At 40.5% G+C, this 27,069-nt stretch overlaps 1 protein-coding gene across 1 annotated transcript in view; it reads left to right on the forward strand.

Annotated features, from left to right (window-relative positions):
• The first annotated feature begins 503 nt into the window (after positions 1-503).
• Positions 504-27,069, forward strand: part of PHF21B (PHD finger protein 21B) — a 165,052-nt gene continuing 138,486 nt past the window's right edge. Inside the window, exons 1-3 of the mRNA XM_069806934.1 lie at positions 504-1,054; positions 1,681-1,713; positions 1,997-2,062. Of these exons, the coding sequence (XP_069663035.1) occupies positions 1,001-1,054; positions 1,681-1,713; positions 1,997-2,062 (153 nt within the window). The 5' untranslated portion in view covers positions 504-1,000. The remainder of the gene's footprint in view (positions 1,055-1,680; positions 1,714-1,996; positions 2,063-27,069) is intronic.

Raw genomic sequence — 27,069 nt, forward strand, 5'->3', positions numbered from 1 at the left:
CGGCCGGGGAAGGCAGGCCACGCAGCCCGGCCACGGAGAAACGGCGGCGGCGACACCCCCTGAGGCAACGGGGGTCGGAGGGGCGGGTGTGTGTGTGGGGGGGGGGGTGGGTGAAGGAGGAGGTTCTCCCCGCCCCGCGCCTCCGCCCTCGCCCCGCCCCTCTCCCCGCGGGCCCGCGCGCCGGGGCGCGCGCCGGCACTTTGTTGTTCTCTCGCTTACCGCGGCGGCGGCGGCGGGGGGGCGCAGAGCGCATGCGCGGGCCGCAAGCCTTCACTCCCTCCCCACCGCCCCCCCCCAACCCCCCGCGCTCCATCCGGGCACCGCCGAATTAGCATTGACAGCCGAGGCACAACTTTTTCCCCAGGCAAAGTGAAATCAAGGCGCGCACTCCGAGGAAATATAGTCCCTCCCGTTTTCAGCCCTTTGCCGTCCCCATTGGCGGGGGCGGCGGGGCGGCGGGAGGCGGCGGAGCGGCTGCGGGGCGGAGCGGGGGCGGCGGGGGGGGCGCGGGGGGGCGCGCGGGCGGGGGCGCGGGGGGAGGGGCCCCCCTACTTTGGCGGAAAGTGAGTGATGAGTCTGTGTCCCCAGCAAAGAGGCAAAGAACTTGCTTTGCAGACTGAGTAGTTGTTTCTTTCGATTGTTGTTGTCGCTTTTTTTTTAAGATTATTGTTGTCGTTACTGCCATTCCTTTTTCCTTTTTTTTTTTTTTAATTTTTCCTGGCCTTTCTTTCTTTCCTTCCTTTTTTTTTTTAATTACTTTTTTTTTTTTTTTTCTTTCCGTGGAGGGAGGGGTGGCTGCCTGGCTGGCTGGCGGGTCGGTTGCAAAAAGCGAGAGAGAAAAAAAAAAAAGCCAAAAAAAAAAAAAGAAAAAGAAAAGAAAGGGAGCAAAAAAAAAAAAGCAAGCCAAACAAAACCAAACCAAAAACCAAACCAAACAAACAAACAAAAAAACTTCATTCGGATCTGAAAGTGGCAGGAAAGTGCCTGGCAAGTTGCAGGGATGGAGCTACACAGCTTGCAAGAGGCGTTAAAAGTGGAAATCCAATGTCATCAGGTAAAAAAAATAAAATAATAAGCAAATAAAAAATGCTCTTCTATCCCCGGTGCTTTTTAGAGGGAGAGGAGGATCGGAAGGGAGCCAGTGTTGCATGCTTAGCAAGTAGCCTTTGCTTCTTGTCGCAGGGTCTATCGATCAGGGGAGGGGGGGGGAGCGGGGCCGGGGCCGCGGCCGGGGCGGCGGGGGAGGCCGGGGCCGCGGCGGGGGCCCCCCCCCGGGCCCCCCCGGCCCCCCGCGGCAATGGCGAGCACTTCGCCAAAGTAGTTTTGCGGCTTGTTTGGCTGAGTTTTTTTTGTGTGTGTGTGTGTGCGTGGTGTGGGGATGCGGAGTTAACGTTGCGGTCGGTGCTTGTGTGAGAGCGTGTGTGTGTGTGTGTGTACGCGTGTGCGTGAGTGTGAGTGAGTGTGTGCGAGTGTGTGTGTGTGTGTGTGTTGGAGAGATTAGGACGAGACTTGAATATTTATGAGCTTTGCTTGAAACTGACTCGCAGTGTTTACTTGCCTCTTTGTTCCTTACCCCCCTCCCTCCCCCGTCCACACACATACATACATTTAAAAAAATCCATTAAACTTGAAACAGTTTCTAATTCCTCCTTTTTTGGGGGTGATTTTTTTTTTTTATAGAAACTAGTTGCACAGATGAAGCAAGATCCACAGGTAAATGCAGATCCTTTTTTTTCTCTTCTTCAGTATTTTATCCCTGCTGTAATAAGCGCAGTTGTGCTGGGACAGCAGGATGAGAAACTTTATCAGTAAGAGATCTCATTTTGTAGTCTGCACTGAGCTTTCTTACTAAGGAGGGTGTTTTGTGTGTGCATGCTTTCGTACGGCTTTGGTGGAATGGTTTTGCCTTTGAACAATTTCTAGATCGCAAGTTTATTCATTACAGGGGTTAGTTTACACTTTGCCTTTAATATGCATCTTATTGCCGTTTTTGCAGAACGGGGATCTTAAGAAACAAATCCATGAAAGGCAATCAAGAATAGCAGCTCTTAATGAGAAACAAGTAAGGAACAGATCGATTCAGTTGTGTTTGGTTTTTCTTCTTGTTTTTACGATGCACTATCTAAACATCCGAAAAGTGTCTGCGTTAGCTGAAAAATACCGACAGCAGAGAATATAACATCCATTTTCCTAAGCGTAAAGTAAGAAAATGCATGTTTTCAAAATGAGGTCGGATTCTCAGATGTCTTGCCGGGGGAAAGAATGATTTTAGTACTAGTAGTAAAAAGATAAGCAGTAGTTAAAACGTAAAAAAAAAAAAAAATGAGGCGTCCATTTTGAGTTGGTCGACATGTTTTAGGAATATGGAAAATTCTCCTGTCTTGGGCTACTTTGTGCACTTCCGTGTAATGTGCAGAGCAAGAGTTGGGAGGGAGGGGGCTGGAGCCCAGTTCGGAGCCATTTCTGGGTTTGATTACAAAACTGATATTTATTGATCACTTTATTTCTTTTCTTCTTCTTTTTTTTTTTTTCTCCCCACTTGCCTTTCTCTTCCCTTGGTCTGATCTGACGTGTTAGCTTTTGATTCGAGTTCACTTAGGCACTTTCACTTTTTCCCCCTTCCAAAAATACGAATAAAAACAGATTAACCTGTTTCAGCTGCCGGGAAAAAAGAAAAAAAAAACCCAACCAAAAAAAAACCCCACCGGAGGAGGGGAACAAAACAAACCAGAAACCTTCCATCCTCCCTCCCCCTCCCCCTCCCCCCCCCCGCCCTCCCCAAACTTTCTCATCTCTCTTTTTGTGCCGAGTGACCCCCGGGCCCACTGCTCCGCCCGTGACCCGCTCCCCGCCCCCCCCGGGAGGAAAGTTGCCGGGCGCGGCGGGGGGCGGCGGGCTTTCAGCACCGCGGACAGCGGCCGCGCCGCCGCCGCCGGGCGCACACTCACGCCCGCACACTCGCACTCACACTCGCCCAACTATCCGCACACCCCGCCCCCCCCCCCCCCCCCCGGCCCCTCTCCCCACTTTCAGGACTTCCAGCGCAGGAAGGGCAGTTGACAAAGCCACCGGGAGATCTGCCGGCTTGAGCCCCCCCCCCCCCCCCCCGGGTGAACTTTCCCTCTCCACCCCCCTGGTCCTCACCACCCTCCCCCCCCGCCGCCTCCTTCTCCCCGGGGGGCCGGCGCGGCTGTGCCGAGCTCCCCTCCCGGTCCCTCGGCTCCTGGCCCCGCCGGCGGCGGCAGCGAGCGCCGTTCCTCCGGAATGCAGCAGCCCTTTCAGCACCGGGGCCGGGGACAGCGCCTGCGGGGCGCCGGGCTGCCGGCCCCAACGCCGGCGCCTCTCTCCCGGCCAGGGACCTCCGGGGGAGAGGGGAAGGGGGCACGTGTGCGAGTCCACCCCCTTTTTCCCCTTCTTTTTTTTTTTTTTTTTTTTTTTGATTTTTCTGTTTTGTTTTGTTTTGTTTGGCTGGAGTTGTGGTTAAAGTTGAAAAGTGATCCCTGCATATATAATCTGTGCCCATAGGTGATGGTGATTATAGGCCACCCTTTTCCTCCCAGTTTATTGTAATCAGAATTTGTCAGCACTCTCAATTTGGTAGTGGAAGCTTCCATTTTGTGAGGAAGGGGTGTTGGTTTCTTCTAACATGGAGAAAAGTCTGCAGAGTTTGAAGGTGGGGGATGGGGCCCCATTCATGCTGAACATTACCATTTTGATTGCTTTGATGCCATTTTTGGAGGGGGGAGGGGATAGAATACCCTACTCAGCAGAGCACAAAGATGTTTAATCACTGTATAGAATCAAATCAGATACTTTCTTTTTTAAAGCAAATCTGACACTACATGATAGCTAAGGGCTGTTAGTCCTTTTTTGCAGTGTAAAACAGCAAGTTGTTGACTCTAATACTACTACACTGAGTAGAAGATTTTTTTTTTTTAAACAAGGTAACAGCCTTTACTGCAACAATGCATCTTTATGTGTTCTTTCTTCAATATGGAAATAGTTTTACTGTTCTAAGTGGGTATTTAGAACATACATTTGATCATTTTCCCCTGTATTGTAGCAACTATTTCAAGGCTGTTTAAATTTTTATGATGATAGTAAATGAGAAGCTATTTATTATGTGTCATGTTGGAATTTAGATAAGGCAGAGAGACACATTTGAAAATACAGTTTGAATGTTCTGATTCAGCTTGGTGAAAAAGGTTTTCGCTAAGCTTCCGCAACATATTTATGTATAAGCCAAGCTAACTAGTAAACAGTCGTCGTGTATTTATGACTTGCCTTTCTCGTAATCTTATAAATAAATCTATAAGCTGTGAAGTAATTAAACATAAAATACTAAAATTCTGTAAACAGCAAATTTGGCCTGGCGGGAAACCTACTATTTTTAGGCAAAACCCTAGATTTCTTTTACTGATTTCAACATCCTGTGCAACAAGAGCTTTTAAATAAGAGACTAGCTGGTGATGTGGTGTCCCCTTGCTCCAGACTGCCACCTCTGGAGGCCTAAACCGAAATCTTTCTTGGGTCACAAGTGAAATGAATTTGCAGGTCTTAGCCTTTGACCATTGTGTAACTTTGCAGACTTGCTATAATTAGTAGTTGCTCCTTAGGTAATGGCTTATACGTGAACTATCGGTCCTTGAGGGCATGAAGAAAGTGCACTGAAGGCTACTGAGACAATAGATAGGCTAACGTTGGAGCCGTTTAGTAGTTTCAAGCTCTTGCTTTTGTGGCTATACCAAAACACTGATATTAACTTAAGTAGGCAGTGTAAGTAGGGAGGTTATTTTTACATATGTATTTACATTCCTTCCCTCCTTGCCACCCCGAAGATTTGTTTGGGCACAACTAATTCATAATTCAATAATGTATACCTTTGATTGTGCATGCACTGAATACAAAAGATGCTAAAATTGCATTTCAATTAAACTGCACATGTGGATGATGAAACAGATAGTAAAATGAATGGATGATCACGTCATCCACATCTGTTAGAAATATAGCAGTAGTGAGCGTTATCTTTCAATACCCCTATTCATCAGTTTTCCATTGTGGCCATTGGCATTTGTGGCAATATTTCCTTTTCCAGAAAGTTACAAATAAAGACAGAAAGAACTGAATGACAAACTGAACTTCTGGTGCATGCACAGTTGGATTTTATATTGCAACCTAATTAAGGATCTCTGGCCAGTCATGGATGTTTCTTTTATGTTGATGGTTTAGAGGAATATGGAAATAAATGTAGTTTTAGTATTTTCTCATTGTTTTCAAATAAGTACTGTAGAGCCATCATTTTCATTATTGAAAAGTTGCAGCTTCAGTCAATACTTAATTTGGCATCTAACTCAGAAGGACAAAAGTTAGACTTTTGTTAGAAGTGTATCTTTCGTATACTATAGTTTTGATGAATTGTAATAGCATTTGAGAGTGGGTTACCTCTTCTTTAACAAGATATGATGTGTGAAGACTCCATTAGTTGGTCCAGTGGTTTTACACCTTCAATCTACAGCACATGCAGAGCAGCGGTAACATTTTTATCTAAATTGTCAAGCAACAAGCATTTATATGTAAATAAAGAGCTATCATAAGAGCCAGCATTGGCCTTAAAAGCACACCAGAGGTGCTCTGCTGCATGTGTTTCTTGCTTTCTTTATGTCCTTAAAGAGTCATCAAGAGTGTTTTAATTTTAGAAAGTTGTCTCTTATTAATTAATAGATCAAGACAAAGAAATATACAAACCTTTAACCTCCAGTTGGAAGTTGTTACTGGCATAAGTATTAGGTGGTAAGCCAGGTCTTAAAAATTAACAATGAGCATGTGTGGGCTACTATATTTTCGACTGCGATGAACTCTGAATTCAGACAGCCTGTCCTGGAGCGCAGTAATAAAAATATGTCTTCCTGAAAGACATTATGTATATGCCATTCACTTGTGCACTGCCTCATTTCTTTACCATAATTTACTATCTATGCAGAAAATCAACATTAGTTTCAGGCAGAGTCTCCCAGCCTGTGTTATTGCTGGTTTGTATTTTTGGGTAGTATATCTGAAATTAAATCGCTGACTGTATTTTGCCTGTGGTGATCACTAGCAAAGCCTGTTTGTGGAAAGCGTTAGACTTCTTAGAATTTAAGTACAGTTCTTATGCAAGTTGTTGGAAATGATTTAGCTCAAGATGTCTGGTTTTACTGATGTTGCATCTTTGTTTTGGGGAAAAGGAGGAAGTGTTTCTTTGGTTTGTTGAAATTCATGCTGTGCTGTGCCTGGAAATGGCAGCATTGTTTACACATGTTAAAGGGTAAATTATTGACATTTGCCAAAGCTCAGTATGTCATACGGCTGGGTACTTTCAAAATTGTTGAAGTAAAATAAGGGTTATAAGCTTCAGTGAAAACTGAGGTAAAACCTGAAAGGTGTTTCCAAATCAAGTTGAACCTAGTGTCAAACTCTGTCCCAAGGTACATCCAGCACTCCTGTTTGTTGTGGCAAGAATTGCATCTATGTATGACTCGCTGAAGTCAAGGGAGACAGGGTGATGAGCTCCCAGTTAAAGTATTAAACTTTTCAATCACTGTGTTGAGTCTTTAAACACAAAGACAACAGGTATTAAATATGGGCTTGACTTTGCAGTTCTTCCACACGTTGAGGCCCCACTGACTTTGCTGGGAAACCTGAACAACTGCAGAATCAAATGAACTTACTGGATCAAAGTAAAGATTAGTTCTGGATTGTAATTCAGAAAGCTTCAGTTCCTTTTTTTTTTTTTTTTTTATTGCTAGAATCAGCTAGTAATTTATTGGTTGCTTTGCCATCTGTAGAAAAAGTGACAAAACTAGGGAAGAATTTGCCTTCAGCTCCTTGGAGGAGAAACTTGGGAATATAGTTTGCATAATAGCAATCCTAGCATTCTGTTTGTGCTTTCAGTAATACCATATTGAGATTCCCTGTTCATATTGGGGAAAAAGGGTAATAAAGGACATTTTCGTAGAGGTGAAACACAATGGAAATATGTATACTTGTGGCTTTCTGCTTTCCATTAGGTTGCCCTTACAAGATTCATGGAAATTGCACATCCGTAATGAAAATGTGTACTGGAGGGGGTTAGAACCACCTTTTGTTTGGTAGCTGCTTGACTGGCATGTGAAATGCTACTTCATTCCAGCATTTTTCTTTGACTGTACACTTTTCTGTACTTGTACAGTATATCGCTTGGCAGGGCTAAGAGTTGAAAAGTGAACATTACATTCTAACCATTTTAAAGAGTTCACTTTGATATTTTAGCCACTTAAAACACCTGCTGTCAGAACAGTACAATTGATTTCAATTAACTTTGAATTTCTTCAATAAGATGACTCTTATAATAACTCCAGTAATCCCATGATGCCTCATTAGAGGAGCTGGCTATGATGATTATCCCTGTGATTTAGCAATTTTTTCCTTACAATGCCTTTGTCTATTCAGAAAAAGGAATTATGCCAACAATACCTTTTTATTTCACTTCTGGTTTTACACTAATGGTACTTGCTACCTGTTACACATTGTAAAATATCTAATTTATACTTGCAGCAAACAGGTATTTGTTCAGGTGTACACGATAATTTGGTAGAGACACCCTTTCAAAGAAACTTTAGTGCTAGATAGGAACTCTATGTCTTGGAGTTAGAATTTGTTTTCATTTTTTAGTAGATGCTTGGACAGTTAAAAGCGGTGCTTCTGCAGGAGTCTTTGTCCAGAGCTCTGGTTTAATGGAACAAATTCTCCACTGGTTCACGCCATGGGTGCAGCTCATCCAGAACAGTGTATCATGTCAGATGTTTATACCAGTTCACCTTATTTCAGGATCTGGTCCATGGAGTCATTCTGCTTGTGGAAGAAAAAGGGAATATGTCTCTAAATGTCTCCTTTCCATAGCATGATGGTAGACAAGGGGTTTTGAATGGTGATTTTAAATCACATTTCCAATGGGATACTGCATCACTCTAAATACTTCTGGTACGTTCAAGTAGAGAAAATCCCTTTTCATCTCATTCCAGATTTGATTTTCAAGTTGAAAGCATGAAGGCGTATAAAGGCATGTTAATACAGAGTTACTTTTAACTTTTCCCTCTATGCCTTTCTCTTTGTGATCAAAGATAAAATATGCAGTATATTTGTACTTGATTATAAAATGATACCTCCCTCTCCTCTCTGCCCACCAAAACAAAATCTGAAGCATCAACACAATTTCTAATCAATAGAGTTAAAGGGTAGAAGTTTGCAAATCAATAAGACAAGGCCGTGGTAAATGGTGTATGTGTGCCCACGATGTCAAAGAGGGCAATTTGTACACGCAGAGTAGTTGGAGGTAAGGGAAGTATGAAAATGGGCTGCAAGTTTAAGATAAGAACAAAGAAGAACAAAAAATGAATTGGACTAATTGAAATGCAAATTTGTCTTTCTGCCATTAAAGTAGACAGTTATTTCAACCTAACATACTCATATTTGGTCTATCCAGCCCTCGTTGAATCACCTTAAACACACTTCCCTTATATGCATGTATATAAATGTATGTATATCTTTTTTTTTTTTATCTTAAGGTGGTACAACTTTTTCATTTGGAAATGTTCTTCTTGAGCCAAAATGTACTTCCTTAAACATGCTTTCTCCTCTCCCCCCCCCCCCCCCCCCCCTTTTTTGAATCAGCTACTTATTGTTATGTAGTAGCAATTTCCAGAGTGTCATATGAAATTGCTGATGCGGCTTAGTTCTAGCTACAACCTGCAACTGCCAATAGTAAGCATCTATTGAAATCTAATATGTACCACAGGGCTTTTTTGCACATGTACAGGCAGACCCTTCTGGTTAATATACAGAGACAGTGGAAAAACAGGAGGATGTATTTTCTTTTTTTAACCCATGGAGGAGTTAAATATATGCCTGAGTTTAAACTAAAAAATGACCCTTTTGACTGAATGAAAGTAAACCAGAGAACTGGCTCCAAATGTGGCTGCAGTAAAATCAAAACAATAAGTATCTGGGAACTCTGTAGATATGATGGGTGGTGTTAATTTGAGTTTTTGAGAGGTAATCTTATTTTCAGAGTTGGAATTTGGTCCTAAGAGCCTGGGTGTTGAAGCTGTGGCAAGAACAGGGTGTTCACCTGAAAGTTTGTCTGACTGCTTGCATTTAATCAAGCGAAGCATACAATTGGTCTTGAAACAGAAGTTAAATCTATATAGTATATAGGTCGTTTTCCCATCCATATTGATTTAGCTTGATCATGTTGGTACTTTGTGATGTAGCTTACCTCTTATCCAGAGAGAAGGAATAGAATAGCCTTTCTGCACAAACTCAGCTATTGATGACAAATCTTACAAGGTTACAGAAAGTGAAAATGTATATTACATTTTGATTAACATGAGTCAAGTGAGAATCATTGATACTTTTGACATGCAGCAGAGATTAACCTGCATTTTCTGTAATTTTCCGTTTTTGTAAAGCGCTTTGAATCAGCTAAGATTGCCTAAAGATTTATTGGCGAACTGAAGCTTTTCTAAGAATGAGACAGGCAAGAGAAGCTTCCATTCTCAGAAATGTACATACTTGAGTGTCTCTGTGTATAAATGTGCTTGTGTGTGTGTGTGGTTCGGTGTGAGCATAAGGTCTTTCTCTTTGATATCATTCAGGCAGAAAGCCAATATGCGCATGTAAATGAGCCTGAAAATGTAATTAAAAATATATACATACTGGGGACTGTGATACAGAATTTAATATGAGATGCAGGTTACAAAGTGACAAGTAACATTTCCTATATAATCACTGATACTAACTCTCATCTGTGATTTATGCATCTCATGTGTTATTAAGTGCTGAACAGATAAATGCTGAAATTATTTCTTTAGATATAATTTCACCACAATGAGTGAATGCAAAGTAAGCCTTGCCCATTCCTTTCCCTTCAACCAAAACAAAAGCCAAAATACACCTACCACGAAAACGTTACTAGGGAGACTAGAAGTATTTTATATAAGGTCAGATAAAGACCTCTTTGATAACATATCTTTCCTGGCAATAAAATGTAACAAAATAGACTTACTTGTGTCGTTAATACATTAAGATCAAGGAAATTCTGCAAATAGTTAACACACATCTAGAAACTCATATACAGATGGAAAAAGATTGCCAGGTGAAGGACATAAACAATCTTGGCCTTTATTTCAGTGTAGATAACAAAGGCTCACACATAAAAGCTTATATGAGAGGCATCTCAGAAATTCCAAACTTTAGGCAAGAAGCCAGTTTTCTTTGCCTGAAAGTATTTTCTAAGAGTTAGGTTAGTGGTGCTGGGTGTAGAAGCTGACATTTCTGCTCTCCAGCTTGGGGAGAAGCTACTTGGAAAAGCTTTATTTTGCATTTAAAAATACAAGTGGAATCCAGATGTATTTCTATCAACAGCTCCGTAGCCCATAAATATATATAACCTAAGCCAGTGCCTTATTTACGTTATTTTATTAACATTCTTTGCTGAGTAGGCTTGAATGGAGCACAATCTCTCATATAGAGGATCTAATTATAAACACAAGGGACAGAACCAAATAAGCAGTCTTTAAAGGGAAAAGAGTCTGGCAGCTTTGTTTAAAGTGTCCTTTAATGAACTTCTTTAGCAGCTTGTATCTTAGCAACACATTTTATTACATACCAGTGCGGGAGAAGCAGTTTGCAGATGGAGTTGCACACAGTAATTTATTTCCCCCCCTTTTTTTTCCCCCCTTTTTTTTTCCTACTTCTCTGTGGTGACTCAACTGGAATGTGCAGAGTAGCTTTTCTAACACTGATAGCTCACTCGAAATCCCTGATTGGTTCATTTGTATCTGTTCTGTTTTGTTAGTTGATGAAAAAGGCATTTAGTATGGTAAATGCATAGTGATTTTGCTTGCTCTTAGAAATTCAGATATGACTGTTTTGAATAGGCATGGATTTAAATTAAAAACAACCCCAGCTTCTTTCAATGCACTTTTTCCTTATATGTGTTCCACTCAGCGCTAGTCCTCGTTGCGCACACAGGCAAGTTTCCAGATTTGTAGGTTATTTACTCTCCACTGTTACATGGGGTTGTTTTAATCTATCGTCTTTCACTCCTCTAAAACTAATTAGAATATAGCAGTGACAGGAACATTTGCAATCTTTTTTCTTTCTTCTTAGACAAAACCTGGCACTTAAACTGCAAATATATAAAAAAATAACTGTTGTTTTAAAACCAATTGAAATACTGCACTACTGTCACTCCTTCAAATGACCTATAGTGCTTGTCTTTGTTGAAAGAAATACTTTTTGTTCTCTCCATTACTAATTGCAGACCAAGTTCCGCTTGTGTGTTTTGAGTGAAAAAGTCTGTGAGTGGCTTTTTTCAATAGGGTCTGTTGAAGAATGCGGTACTACTGAAGATGGGTATGAGAAATAGAATCTAGACTTCATTGTTTTTTTCTGATAAATTAAAGGGAAAAAATGCTTTTTATGAGCAAACTAAATACTATTCAGCTCAATTTACATTTTCTGCTGGCTAGGCAGGTGTAAATCCAGAAATATATTTCCCTGGAGTTCACTGGAGTTATCCAGAGTTTGCACTGGTGTGATAAAAATCAGAATCTGGCCAGATGGAGAAAAGCAGGTGAGAAGAGGAGGGGGCGGATGAAGGCAGTCCATCGTGTTAGGAGAACCCACAGAAGATGGAGACTGTTGTCTTAGAGATACTGCTCTTGGGGATGGTTTCATTAAACTTCTGTTAAGAGCTAATATGTTAGGGGCTGATATTAAAAAGACAAAACCCATCCATATCATAAAGTCCATTGATATTTGCAAGTAGACAGGAGATGGGTTTTGAAAGAGATGGAACTGTTTCTTTGCTTAACAGTAGTTAAATGTAAATGTATTTCCGTTAACTGGCAAACTGTTAAGTTTCTTGAGTCCTTAGTTCAAAACAGAAGTTTCTTTTCATTCCAAAATATGGATGGATGGATGGATGGATGAATATGACTCCAATTTTCTGTTTTCAGTATGTCAGGTGACAGTCTGCCTGTTGTCCCCTTTGGATCTGCAATATCTCAGCTTTATTAGGAGCATAAAAGAAGTCCTTTGAACTTTAAAAACAGAAAGTGTACCACAAATGGAGGAGTAAAAGACACAGTCCCACCTACCTTTAAAACGCTGTGATATTAGGCCCAAAACAGAAGAATGTCCTCTGAAGCCAAAAGCAATTAAGTTGCCACATGATTAACTTACTTTTTTCTTTTGCAATTCAGTCCACTGTTTATTAGCTGAAATTGGATTGAAAAAACTCTAAGCTGGGGGAATGCATCAGAATCTTGCACAACCACCAGGATTAATGATGACAGCCTGAACTGTCAAACAAGCTAAATCATGAAATTCGCAATATTGGTAGGCAAAGGGGTTATATGTTTTTCTGCAGCTCTATTGCCCATAACAGAAGGGACCAGCAGTTTCTGGTACAATTCATGTCCTGTCACGAGAAAACAATATTTACGCTATGCACAACATTTGAAGACCATGTCTCAGGGTCATTCTTTTTAATGTGGTAGTGCTGGGAATGTTTAAGTGAGGTGTAAAAGCAAGAGTCTTAACATATTTAGAAATTTCCTCCACAAATGTTGCAGTAACAGAGAACAAAATGAAGAACTTAGTTATTTTCCAAAACATTTAGGAAGCAGTTAGGAACCCGTGTATCAGGTTGGCCGAAACAAATCAACTGGCTCCAGTTGTTCATTTTTCCTTCAAAAAAGAAAGAAAATATTGTTTTTTTCAGAAGCACAAACATTTCCAGAAACTTCTTTAACCCTCTGAGCACTAGCACTGCACCTCATTACACAAGTACTTTTACTAAGGGAAACTTAAAGGAACTTCCATCCCTAGATGAAGCAAAGACTCATTTATAAACAATGAGAGCAGGAACAATAGAAAGCTGAGTGCATTCTGCATGAATAATATAACTGAGGGTTGTGAAAAGCCTATGATTTTCGTATGCCAAACTCAGTGTGGGAGTGCAGCATTCAGCTGATTTTTCGACATTGGAGATTCATCCCTTCTCCCCGCCCCCCCATGTGTATGTGCAAACATACACACACAGAGGACTATCACTGATGATTAAAGAGGGAAGTCAGCAGCAGCTCCTGCGCAGTGATGTTGAGACTCGGGTGTAAATTCATAAAACTGGTGGAACTTAGGTTGAAATCTAGGCCAACACTTAGCTTTAATATATGGCTTAAGTAGGTGGAGGAAAGGCCAAAGACCTGTTAAGAATAGAGTTTGAGTGTCAGTCTGTATTCTTGGCCGTGAGTCTGATTTTGTTTGCATTCATGGGTTTTTAAGTCAGAGAGCTTACAAGGCTTTCAGTAGGAACTTATATTTCTGGTGGCTTTAGATCTATCATTTTTATTTTTGAGACTAAATCTGGGTTTAAGCTCTGGATTTCAGGCCTCTTGGTTGAAAAATTTTGGCAATAGTTAGTTATTTTCTCTTTTTTTCCTGTTGGATTTACTTAATTAAAGTAATTCTCCTAAAAGTGCTGAACTATAAGCTCTTTAGATCTGGGTTGTTCTTTGTCCTGTGTGCATTCACTGTTTGGCTTAATAAGGTTCCCTTCCAGGACTCCCAGACCATAAGGTAATGCAAACAGTGAGTAATAAATTGAAGGCAATAGTAGCTGATATTTTGCCACACACGGTGGCAGAATAAACTTTCCCCCAAACTCATCTTTGAGTGTCTTTGCCAAGTATGTTACAAATATAGAGCAAGTAAGCTGGAATTTTCCTGGCTTAGGCTGGCTGAAGTGGTCCACTCCATCTACTGTTATGGATTTGCTATCCTATAAAGATGTTTACAGTTTTATAGGAAATAATATATATAGTTATTTTCCTAAAGTTGAGTTGGTTTGGGGTTTTTTTGTTTGTTTTGTTTGTTTGGGGTTTTTTTGATTTTTTTTTTTTTTTTGGTTTGGTTTGGTGTTTTTGTTGTTGTGGTTTAGTTTTGGTGGTGTTTTTTGGGTTTTGTTTTTTTCCAGTTCAGTCCCTGGTTACTCTTTGAAATTTTCACCTATTAAACTGAGTGCTGTCAAATGGTAATGATGGATTTTTTGTAAGATGATCCAATGTCCTGAAACCTGGACTGAAATCCACTAATGTATTTGCTGAAGATCCTTCTACTCTATGGCACCTTTTAGTTCTACTAGAGTAGCTGGGCACAGTGGTGAGCAAAAGCTTTGTCCATAATTACAATTTCTGATAGTCTTCCATTTTGCTTCACCATTTAAAAAAAGAATAAAAGAAGGAAAAGGCATGACATCAGTCAGATCAAGATTTTGTAGTTTTGTTGGGTTCAGTTGAGCTGTGACTGTTGATACTTCCCGAGCATCTGGGACAGGTGGACATAACTTCCCTCACCATCCCCAAACTACTCTCTCTAAAAAAAAAAAAAAAAAAAGACCCTACATTGACCAAATGCTGATACAATGTGTGACTTGATCCCTCAGTTTCTTAGTCTTTCTTTAAGCTAGTTTCAAATGAAGCCACTGATGGTCTTTCTCTAAAGACTGTGGCTAACCCTTCAGATTTTGGTGTCACTTGCTGTTATTTCCTTAAAAAATAGTTTTAAAAATACTATTCTTCCAGAACAAAGTCCAAATAATAACTAGCTGAAAATTAGTACGTATTTACTTAACAATTCACTATTGCTTGAAAAAGATCTTTTGATCATCACATACTTATGTATTCATCAGCTAGGCTGTTGTAACCTATCATGTAGATACATAAAGCTTTTAAAATGCATAGTTCAGACTAGATACATACATGACCTGAGGTTTATTAAGATGCAGATTCTTGACACGACTGAGCTCAGAGCTCTTATAAAGTCTGTTGGGTTGTGATCCATTGAAAGAATTTTACCTTCCCTGGTTAAGGATCCATTAGGTAGGAACAGTTCCTCCAAAATCATTACATTATTTTCAGCTTAGAAAGGCTTGAAATTAGCATTAACGAAGTACTGGACTTCTGTGGGAATTTGGTTTGATATGCTGAATGTGCAAGGAATCAGTCTTAAACAAAAAATTATTTGGTTGCTTTACAATCCCATCCAATGTTATTCTGAGACAACTGTCTGCTGTCTAGACTAAGAGCATCCAAAATGTTTTTTAGTGGAAATTACTTAGAAGGAGAAGTAGACACAGAGATTTATGTTTCAAGGGCCAGATTCTGCCAAACTCAAGGACTTTGGCATAAGCATCCTTCATATTTTAAGGCGAAAAAATCGCCTCCTCCTGGGAGAAGACATTTCCAGACTGTACGGACATCAAAACACCCAAAGAGCATGAGAAACAGGAGTAAGACATGATATCTGGAACAAAGGGAATAAAGTTTAAGCTTACAGGTTCTTTGTGAACACAACAGAGAGGCCCCACTGTTGGGACAGGAAATCAAGAGGGATAGGCAAATGTTTGAGATGGGAAGGTGATTGTCTTTCCCGGTTCCTGGCAAAGGGGAGGCTGAGAAGTTTCTGTGGCGGAACTACTAGCAGGCAGGTTGTGACTGTATGCATAGCCATAGCTGGCATAGGTCTGAGCAGTTTCCTCTTCCCACACTTCCTCCTTTCCCAGAATAAATAGAAGCTAACATTTTAAGACTAATTAGCTAATGATGATAGGAAGAAATTCTGTTTTGCAAGTTTGATGTTAGATGGGAGGATTGATACTCCTATGCATGCTTTTCAGTCTTAATCTGTCAGTTTGCATGACGTTGATCCATTCTTGCATGGAAAAAACTTTTGCTGAGTATGTACCCGGGAAGTGCGCAGGGAGTTGAGTTTTAGTGTGACTCAAACCAGTAGTGGCTGGAATTGCCAAAATGCTGTGCATTTTTATTTCTTAAGGCTAATATACTCCATCTTTTTTTAATTACCAGCTATAACTGGAGGTGAGATTGATTTTCTCTACTGGAGTGTCATTACTAGCCTTTCTATATTCAGATGTCCATGTTAAAATGTTTGATTAACCCTCTAGTTAGAGTTACGATGTCTCTGCTCAGCGTAGTAATTTAAAGCTAAATCATTTCATTTGCACTTACTCTTAACTCCCAGAATGGATGAGTCAGTTTTCTTACCCTTACCTGTGTACCAAGAGGTATTATAAAGCTGATCTAGCAAAATGCATGAGGGACCCCCTCTTTCTTTTTGCTTAGGTAGATAAACCTACCTCAGCTTTCATTGGGCAAGTAAGAAAATACTTCAGTGTTGTCTGAGAGATGTTCACATCTGATGTTCACACTTGCCATGACTAAGATGAACTGTTTCTAATGTGGACGTTTATAATGCTCTCTGAGTAGTGGAAGTAACTGTACAGTGAAAACTGAACTTCACTAGTCACTGGTAGTTGGATTGACTCCCAGCTGGCTTCCTGTCTTTAACTGCATGGTCTCAGCTCCTTCACCCTGAAGGATTTTTAGGTTGAAACACAAAAAACACACTTTCTTGCTATAAGATACTCTTTTCTTTAGTCTCTTGGCATTCATAGGAAGATGATGGCTATGCCCACATCAACGAGTAGTGCAGTGCAATGGAAGGAGATCTGGAGAGCAGAACAGTTGGTGCTGAGGACCTGTCGGTGCTGAGGATGCTGTTCACATCCTGAGGGTTCAGGCTTCCAGGGACTGTGTGTCTGTTACTGTGTGGAACATGTTAACTGTGCTCTGGAAGTGTACTCTTCTATTGAGTTTAATCCAAAAAGAATCCACTTGGTCTACTCCAAGATGACTTTGTAATGTGAACCAAAGTACAAGATCTGCTTTGAGCAGATCACTGGGTGATTTGCTTCAGAGGGAGCTCTTGATTTGGACGTGGTAATTAATGTGGATTTACCCAATATGTATTCCTTGCTGATGGGTTCCTCTGCCACTTAACACACCACTACTCAACTGCAGCCCTTCTGTCTTCATATTGATATCACAGGCCATGAATGGAGAGGAGGGAGGAAGACAGTTGACCTCCTTGTGAGCATGGTTTGTATCAACTGTATTGCTCTGTATTCTGCATGCTGGAGGGAAAGCGAAGGAAGAACCAACTGCTGTTATCTCTTCCCACACTATTTTGAGGGCTAGAAGTGTTTACATCCCTGAGCCCTGGACCATTTCAGGTCTAATGGAATTCTGGAATCCTATTTAAAGCTTTTATTTTTTTATTTCAGATGTAAGACCTATACCGCACTATGGCTGGGAACAGTGTCCCTCAAGGAGAAAGTCTATTCCATGGCATAGCAGTATTTTGGATTGCAGTCTGAAACCAATTTATCTATGTTAACAGAAGTTAGCATCCATCAATTTTGTTACCTTGCTTGGATATAGCATTAGAGGGGCACTTTGGAACTCCTTATATTTCTTGAAGAAAATGTCACCAATTCACTTTTTCAGTAGGAAATATTTCCTTTCTTTTCAGATTCCTAATGTTTGTAGCATTATCCAGTACATGAGACCCAGAAAAATGAGTGTGATTCATAAACACAGTCGAAACTTACTTGGCTTAGTTTACTCTTAACATTTTGCTCACTATAGAAAAGTAAGCAAACGTAATTGGAAGAAAGCATACTAGTGCCATTCTTTAATGTTAAATAATATTGGCTGTTATAAAACAAGGGAACAAATAAGTAGTCTTCCAATATTCTTTTTTTTAAAAAGTAGCATTCTTTCACCCAAAATTTTACCACTGCAGACCTTCAGTGCTAGTAGGACCTGTGTAAGCAGCGTGGTAGGGCATCAAAATGCTAATGGTGCTTCCCCTTACCATACTGGGGACTGTGTAGGTTGGGTTAGGTCTCACACTGACCTAAATGGTATGACAGTTGTGCCATAACGTAGCTGACCGCTAGTTTTGTGGAGCAGGTGCTCAGATACCACAGGTATAGTTGACCTTATACAATTCTAGCCTGACACACAGTCATGATTTCATGCTGTCAGGATGTTTTTCAGCGGCGTGACACTCCTCCTCCACAGTAATGAGTCTACATAGAAACACATGACTACATCACACAATTAAAAGGAGAACTATGTATGCTAAGGGATTAGTGTATAGTGGTATGCTTGGTGTGTAACAAACATTTCTTTAAAGCTTGTAGGATACATGGTGTGTAAAGGTAAATTATACAGTGGTCACCTTACTGCAACTACAATAGAAATGAAGGTTGAGTCTTGTGTCACTTCAAAGAAGTGACAAGAAGAATGAGATTCTGCAACAACTTTCCAATAGAGAAAGTGGAAACAAATGACCAGTCTCTTAATATCCAGGGGAATCTGTGACATGCAAAGGTGTTGAGAAGCCTTGGCTGGCTGCAGGGGAAGAAAACACATAGCAGCCACTTGTTTGTGAGCTATAATGTTTGGTGCTATTTCCGCAGGATACAGGAAAACGTTAAGGGATGAAAGGGTAACTCAACATGTTAGCCAATCTCTATTTACAGCATGCGGGGAGTCAGTTCCAGCTGTCATAAATTTCCTGATGCACAGATGATTTTGTCATATTAAGAAACTGATTTCAAAATTATTTTCTGTTCTGATTCATACAGCGTCAGTCATAGGAGTGTCTTTTATAATAACTTGAATACAGAGGTTTTTTCAAAACAGAGGTTGCTGACTTAGTTTGCAGGACAGAGTTGGTATTCTCACAGTAAGTCACAATGTTTCTGGCACTTCATTTTTCATTATGATTTTGGTACCTGGAAGAGCTGTGAAACATTTTTGCAGAGTGCAGTGTTGCACTCAAGATACAGGGTGGTAAAGAGTCAGTCAGAGATGGAGGTGACAGTTTAAGTTCTAACACTGGTGTTTCTTTTTTGCTGCCAGGAAGCACCAGAAGATGGCATGGTTTGTACAGATGCATGCTTGAAAGTGAATGAGTGAGCTTGTGAAACTGCTATTAATAATCCTGGGTAGGGTGTTAAACACTGTCATAAAGGAAAGCAGCAACATGCAGTATTTTAATCCTTATTTCTTCTTTCTGCCAGTAAGGGACAGCAGTGAAGTCCAGCCTATTTGCCTATCCTTTTCTGAGTTTCAATGGCACAGAAAAGGGGAGGGAGAAGTGAAAAGAAAGCAAGAGTGATGTAATCTTGGTGCAACATACACAGAAAGGTCAGCCTGACAAAAAAGGGTATTGATGGTAACTGGAAAAGACGGCACCTTCTCTCAAGAATTTTGATGTAAATTTTTCTGTACCTCCTCTGTATCTGTCAGTTCAACCCTGAAAGGCACCGGACTTATCCCACTCGCTTTCCCCTTCTCTCCCCTCAGTTCCCAGAAAAAAATGCTGTGAGGAGCACAGGGTATTAAGATAACTATTTCACCATGCTAACTGAAGTGCCAGAGTCTGCTAGCTTTGGACATTCAGCGTGTAAAAGTATTTGTTTCATCTTAACAATCCTAATGTTAGAAAAAGTAGGAGTGTATTTTAAATAGCTGTGTTTGTGGGATTTCTGCAGTATTAGCAGGCTCTGCGTGGCCTCCCAACATTTTTACTGAGAGGAGGAGGCTTCCACACCTCCTTTCCATGTGCAGGGGTCCCGGCTGCCATCCAAGGAGGAGGAGAATTGGTGGAGCTTTGGCTCTCTGAGTCACCATAGCCTGACCAATGCACATTATAATCTGCTTTTTACAAATAAAGACAGAAGTGTATTTGTTTTCTCCCATGGGAGGAAGAGGAGAATGCGAGAAGAGCTGTGTGTGATGTGAAGGGACAAGATGCTGTTAATTTCACTTTAATGAACTGAGCCAGCAGATAAACACTTAGGTTCTTCTTGTGTTTGAAAAGCTCAAACAGGGAGGCTACTAAAAGGCAGTAATGCATGTGGGCACATTTGAAAGGAAATTTTTATCTTTTGATCTGATATAGAAAGAAAAGGATTGCCTCTACTTTACTGGACCCACAGTTTGCTTTCACACAGCTGAAACTGGTGAAGGTTTTTACCAGTGTAATGAAAGGGTACTTCAGTGCAGCAGTTTGAGATTATGGACTAATTGATTAATGTTTCTCTAGCCTTCTGAAAGTGTAAAGAACTACAAAAATGTAAAGAATTATACAAATTCTTAGTTAAAAATTAATTAGTACAGATATAAATTTAGACAGGAGAAAAACTGGTTAAAACTATTTCCCCTACCATAATTGTTTCAGCATGTGACATGCTGTGGTTGATAACCACTGCATTGTAAAATTCATAGAAGAGCTACGTGGTTAAGATTGATAGTACATAGTTGCTTTGATTTTTTTTTTTTTTTTAATCATTGGCTATCCAGACACTGGTACTTCCTTTTTAAGGGCAGGTTGAGTTTAACTCTGTGACTTTGTCTTTGATGAGTTTTTGAGGCAGAGAGCTTGATATAGAGTCCGATTCTGATGCACACAGGAGTAACTCTGCAGAAGCTGGTGGAGCGCTGTAATGTTGAAATTGCTTTTAGACTGACCACAGTACTTACAGGGGTACTTGAAATTTGCTCTTTGCCATCCTGTAGGTTTGCTTCTGTAAATGGGACATTTGAATGTACAGGGACATCTGGGGGATGGGTCATATTTTCTGCTGGTTTAAGATTTTCTGAGATCAGTACATTTACGCTAGTGGAGAACTTGGCTCAGTATGGGTAAAGGTCGGATTTTAACAGAACTATCAGATAAGTGCACTCAGTTTACTCTTCATCTCTCAGGTGCTGTCTTTCATTTTCTGTAGTAACTACTGTATTCTGATGCAGAGATACACATAAGCACACTGAGTTGCAAAAGTGTATAGTTTGGATTTTCATGCTAAAGCCAGGTGTGTGTTCATTTCACAAAGAATCTGCGTGTACGTAGAAGTATAAAGAGGCAGTAATTGTTTTACATTGTTGACCACAGCCTTTGGGCATTGGATAATTATTTCAAACTTGTTTGGTGTAACTCATCTCAGCTGGGATCTCAGACTATCTGTTAAGGATGCTGGAACTCCCTGGTGGTTGGCAGGTTAGAAAAGCTGCCCATGTATTTTCACAGTCTGAAAGAACTGAAGGAAGGTTTGCATCAAACTCTTTCTTCTTTCTGTTTTTCTTTTTTTCTGGCTTTATTGGACTAGTTAGAAGTAAACATTGTGTTGGATCATTCTGGAATTTTATATCTGTGCAGTATCATGTGAATCACTTTGCAGATGGGATGCTTCCAAATATGAAGAGTCTATAGATGATGTAACAAAATGTAATTTTCAAACTGAAACTGCACTAACCACAGTGGGGGAAGGAAACGCAGTGCATGTATAAAGCTAACGTTACAGGATTACAGTCAAGCTTGTAAGGAATACAGGGAGTCGGGTTTTAAATGCAGTTCTGTATCTGTAGCTGCATTGCCTCTCCAGTATGCTCTTTGGTGTATTCCTTATGGCATAAGGAGTAGTACAATTAAGTGCAGCTCTGCTCTGAGAAGTGTCAGTGTGTACAGCTAGGCTTTCCTTGCTCAACAGATCTGCTTTTTGCCTTGTAGCTTAATGATGCAGCATTGGATTTTCAAAAGCTCTCAACAATGGCCTATACTATCTGTTGCTGAAGTCAATGGGAGTTTTACTATTGACTCCAGCTGAAGCAGACTAAGTGCTTCTACAGTGAGAGCTTTTGTTGAAACCTATCTGTAACTACAGTCCCATGTGTACGTTGTCCCAGAAGGGACTGATCACAGCAGCACCTCTGGTCCCTGTCTCCAAGCCCTTGATCCTGTCTCCAGTGTCAGCCTTAGTCCAGCAACCCCTGGCATTTTCTGCTTGGGAAGGGACAATAGACAGTAGTGCTGATGCTCATTAAACTTCACTAAATTTGTAGGTACTGCCCAAGGAACGTGTTCAGAAGTGACTTTTTTTCCCAGTTACCTTTAACTTCTTTACCAGTTACACTAGTTCTCACTGCCTTCAGTGGGCTACAGATCAGTCTTACTGTCCTTGACAGCTGAGACAATGTGGGTTTAAAATGGGGAAGATGTATTTACATTCACTCTTGGAAATCCCCAAACATCTGAAAGGGTTTGGCTCAGATTAAGAAAACGCCCAATGCTAAAGGCAGAGGTCAAGCAGTGACCTGGAAAGTTGCAGATGAGGGTGAAACACTGGTGCTGCAAAGCAAAGGAAAGCAAAGAGAGGTTTCATCTGATTGGGAACCGGGAGTCAGAATTAATTCTGTGAACAGATGTTTCCAAGGCCAAGTTATGCATGCGTGGAAATAGAATTATAATAGGTGTTGTTTTGCTTCTTTAACAGACACCACAGGAAGCTTTCTGTAATATTGTTGACCTTCAAAATACTTTAGAAACATGGCTCAGTTAAGTCAGGCTACCAAAATCGTGTGGGTCTCAACTTGCTGCGAATGTATAGCTGTGGTTCTTCAGGCCTAAGGGTCCTATGGCATTTTTGCTCTCTTAAATATATTCTGTGAGTATAAACACTTTGGAAACTAGGTTTCTGATGGTTTTGTGCCTTATCTTGGTGCTTAAGGAAGAGGCAAACTCTGATTCAAGGTTTTGCAGTGACAGGGGCATGCAAAGGTGTTCTCAAATATTAATTTACTAGTGCCTGTTGAAGGGTGCCTGACCTTCAGTTAGACCAAACACTGAGCCTCATGTTTTTGTGAAGCTTGCTGGTAACTTAAAATCCTCAGGATGTCTACCCTTCTGTCCAGTTTTGTTGAAATTTCACAATAGGTTCAAAGTAACACACAAAGGTATTGTAATTTTGTAAGTATCCCTTCCTTAGGAAATGAGCTTTAAAATGGTTTTAGTAAAATATTTTTGATACTTTTTTTTTTTTTTAAGCTGTGTTGTATCTAAGAGTTTTTCATCTGCCATCCAATGGGAGTGGTGGACTCTGATCTGAAAACGTGCCCTTGCTATAAGCAGCTTGGTGTTCTTTCCTACTTAGTAAGTCATAAGAAGAATCTTTGCATCCTTTTCAGCACTAGTGAACAACATTTCTACTTTTCTGTTTATTTCAGTATGCAGCAGTGGCATTTAGCCATCCCCAGGAAGGGCTGAGAATCTTGTAGGATGAGGCTTTGGCCAGGACACCTGCTCCAGGAGTTGCTGGCCATGTCCCTGCTCCATCTAATGGGAGTAGAGCTTGGCTTTTGTTCTGTCTATGCTGTTGCCACCAGATTGTGCAGCTAAAGCTGTATTTTACATTTTGAATTGGAATTTGCACAGGGTGGTAAAATTTTAAAGTAGATCAGCTGTTTAGTTTCCCCTCTGGGGTCTAGGTAACAGCTACGAGGGTAAGAGCAGCTATAAGAAACCCCTCATATTGACTGGGCCGAGCACCCTGCTTTACTCCCCTGCAGAGCTTCAGGCTGGCTTTGCTTCTCAGAGGAGGCCACTCTAAGAACCTCATGAATGAAGCAAAAGTCTTCTGGAACCTGTAGGACTTTGGTTTGGTATTATTATTTGGGTGCAGAGTGGTATGCCAGCCAAAGTTAAGACACAGTTAAGACTGACTGTTCTTCAGAGAGTTTATTATCTTTGTCCTCCATCTAGCAGCTAACTCTGAATAAGGGCAGCAGAACAGTTGACCACTTGGTAGCTAGGTAAAAGCTTAATTTAATTGTGGCAGTGACAAAGAAAGGGAGGAACAAGGAAATATAGAAAGGCCCCAGATTTGATGTGACTTGGAAAGAATATTCTAGTGGCTGACTTGTTGGCTCGGGTCTTTGGAGATATAAGATCAGTTCCTTGTTTTGATGGCTTCTTCCTGTGTGTAATTTAGCTGGTCCCTTAAGGCACCTGAGCCTCCTTTCCCATTTTTTAAATGCAAGCAGCAGATCACTCTTGTTTCAGATAATCATGGTAGTATACTTTCAGAGTAAATACCTTCAAGATTGCTGAGTATCAGAATGCTGAGTAGTCCGATTGCAGTGTATATACGTTTATTCATATAAATGATATAACTGTAATTTTGCCATGGTCATATAAATATCTGAATTCAAAGATATCTAAATATCTAAATTCAAAGATATATAACACAGAAATCCCAGAGAAACTGAGCACCTTCTCTCTTTAAAATTCAAAACAAAGCTCTTCTTCCCTTCAGAAGGTACAACCACACTGCTGTTCACTCGTTTGTTTCTGTCAACAGTACTGAAATAAGATTTGAGGAGAGGTCCAAAAACCTGGTGGACTAATTCAGGTCAATATATTGTCAAGAGTTCTTTGTATACTTATGCATTGGGCAAGGACCAAATGAAGCTAGGAGAAATGTTTTCATTGTATCACAGACTCTATTTGTTCTAGAAGCCCGAAAAGGAGCCCTGTTTTCATGAGAATTACAGTTCTCGCTATCACTGACATCAGTGGCAAGCCTTCATTTTTCTTCAGCAACAGCACAGTTATCAGAAGCATTCACATTTTTAGCATGCTAAATAAATAAATAAATTGCTTGTTATTTTAAGTGAGGATGTGGCTAACTTTTACCTTGCCCTGACATGATGCTCCTGCAGTGATGTGATGAGCCTGCTTAGAGAGCTGATTCAGCCAAAGCTAACCTTACCAAAAAAAAAAAAGTTATTTGTTTCCCCCAGGCTATGGGTTGGCTAATAAAACCCTGTGCAGGATTATGGCTGCCATTTGGCCCAAACTATGCTTTACGAAAGCAGAACTGGGCTGTATTAATTTGCAGCACACGGCACACAGCACGCAGATCAACAATGTCGCATGTAATGGCAGCTTTGTTACAACCAGAAAACACGTGGCACGCCTGGTATTTTACTGATAGGTTTGCAGCATGCCACAGAGTGGATTAATCCCACAGACCTGTCATACAAAATCTTTCCATTTTGTTGCTTTCTTTCACACAATGTTCTGTAGCAGTTAACTAAAGACTATTTATAACTGTGTTAGTAACTAATATTCAATTATGCTTCAATTTTTACATGAATAATCACAAAAAAATTCAAATGAGGAGTATTATCCATATTCTGTCTCCCAGAAATAGAGATTTTCATGTATAGATTGGTGCAATCAGGGTGGTAATTTACAGTTGCATAGACCTTCAACAAGTCATGCAAAAATCCATGGAGTGTCTATTGATGCTGGAGTTTTAGCTGGAAATCTGATAGAGCTGACAGATGTGTACTGTGCAAGTTCTTGTTCCTTCCCACACGGTTTCTTTGTACTCACTCATCTGTGAACTCTCATCCACAGCATTGATTCCTTCTCAAAGCCAGAATAGCTCCAGTTCCTTATCACACCTTAGGTTAAATTCATGTCTGATGTAGTGCGTGATCCTCCACCAAAGAAAGTTTGATTTTTTTTCTGTGATTTATATTGTTGAAAGGGTTCTCTACTAAGTTTCTTGAATCTTAACCATGCATAGTTTAGTGGTGTTAAGATACAGAGTCTACATAAAAAGCATGCATTGTCTGGAAGTTATGTGATTTGCTGAAGTGTAGTATTTGTCTTGTGGCTTGCTTCGTAGACTTTATTTGATTTTGGTGGCATGGAGGCAAGGACTTCTTGGCCAAACGAAGGTCCTGGTGAAGTTTTGTCTTTGCTTCTGTAGTTCTGGGATGAAGCTTTCCAGCAGGGACTGACCACACATCCTAGTACCTCTTTGAGCTTCATTTTCTTTCCAAGCGTATTCTGTTTGGTGATACCATGAGAAATTGATTTTTCTGTTTCCTAGCTGGAACCAGCAGGTAAGTACAGTTGGTAGGTTGAGCTATATACTCAAACTGACACTAACATTGCCATTTAGAAAGCCTTTTAGATACACCCTGCATCTCTTCAAATGGGTTCTTACTCTGGGTGTTGGAATTTAGGCACTCCAAAGTGCAGGATAGTCATAGTCGCATCTGTCCACTGCTCCAGGTTTTATCTTGTTCATGTCAAACATCAGAAAGATGATGTGTGCCTCACAATCCTGTTGAACTGCAGGGAGTTGAGTATGTGTAGTACCTCTTAGGAAGCGCCTTACAGAACTGGTCTACAGCTTGTCAGGCACTTTCTGTTCTGTGGTGTGCGTGACTCTTGCATTTAGTGGAGTGCCAGTGCCTCTCGCAGCACAGTCAGGCTTCCTCAGAGATTTCTGATTCCAAAACAATTGTTTTAAATGAATGTAGGGGAGAACAGATTCAGGCTGTGATTTTTAGGAATACTCAAGTCTTAAGCAGGTCAGATTTTTTAATGTCTATATTCATCTAATTTTGATCATGTCACAATTTTAAATCCCCCTGATTACTGTATGCTTCAGTAGCCTCCAGGTGCTGCTTCTTGTATGTGGAAAACTTGGCAGTTACAAATGTTTACTCCTAATGAGTTGCCTTTTGTGAAAGCACATTGATTTCTAGATCAACATCACAATTTTAAATGGCCTTTGTAAACTGTGTTACAACTAGCTGTTTGGAAAGTTCAAACTAAAAATTAATTAAAATCTGAGGCACTCTTCAGTATAAAATATTTAATTGTTTTCTTTCTCCTTTGTTAGGAATGTCAAACGTTTGTGCTAAATTGGCGACTAATGGTAGCTGCAAGTTAATTTGGTTATTGCTTTTTAAGGCACTGCTAAATATTCAAATACAGATCCACTGTTACAATAACTATGGTCTTTTCTGCATTTGCATTTGTAAAAATAGTGGCTAGTGTTTTGGAGCAGGAGTTAAGTGACTGCATGTTTACTGATGACAACATTTTGAGGACATGTGTTTCTGTTGTGACACAATACAAAAAGCTGGCTGTTGATTTTCCCTCAGAAAGCTGTTGGCTGCATACATGGAACTAGTTGGATTTAATTGGGAGAAAGTCCTGAAAAAATTGAAGGGTATGAGAGTCTGATCTTTCAGGAACCTTAAAGATTTCCAAGGGCCCTATTGGTACTTTGGGGAATAAGCTCCAACCTTACTTCAGTGTTAAGTGTGTGTCTGTGGCAATTTGTGCTCTATGTTGTGCAGGACTGTGGGTGGAATAGTAGAGTTCAGTTCAATAGCATCAGTACTCTGGAACTGCCTTTTTACTTGCCTGAAACTCCTTTCCAGAATGTGCAGATCTCTAGTACAC

This window comes from Haliaeetus albicilla, chromosome 19 (genome assembly GCF_947461875.1).
Source record: "Haliaeetus albicilla chromosome 19, bHalAlb1.1, whole genome shotgun sequence".
In the NCBI taxonomy this organism is placed as follows: domain Eukaryota; kingdom Metazoa; phylum Chordata; class Aves; order Accipitriformes; family Accipitridae; genus Haliaeetus; species Haliaeetus albicilla.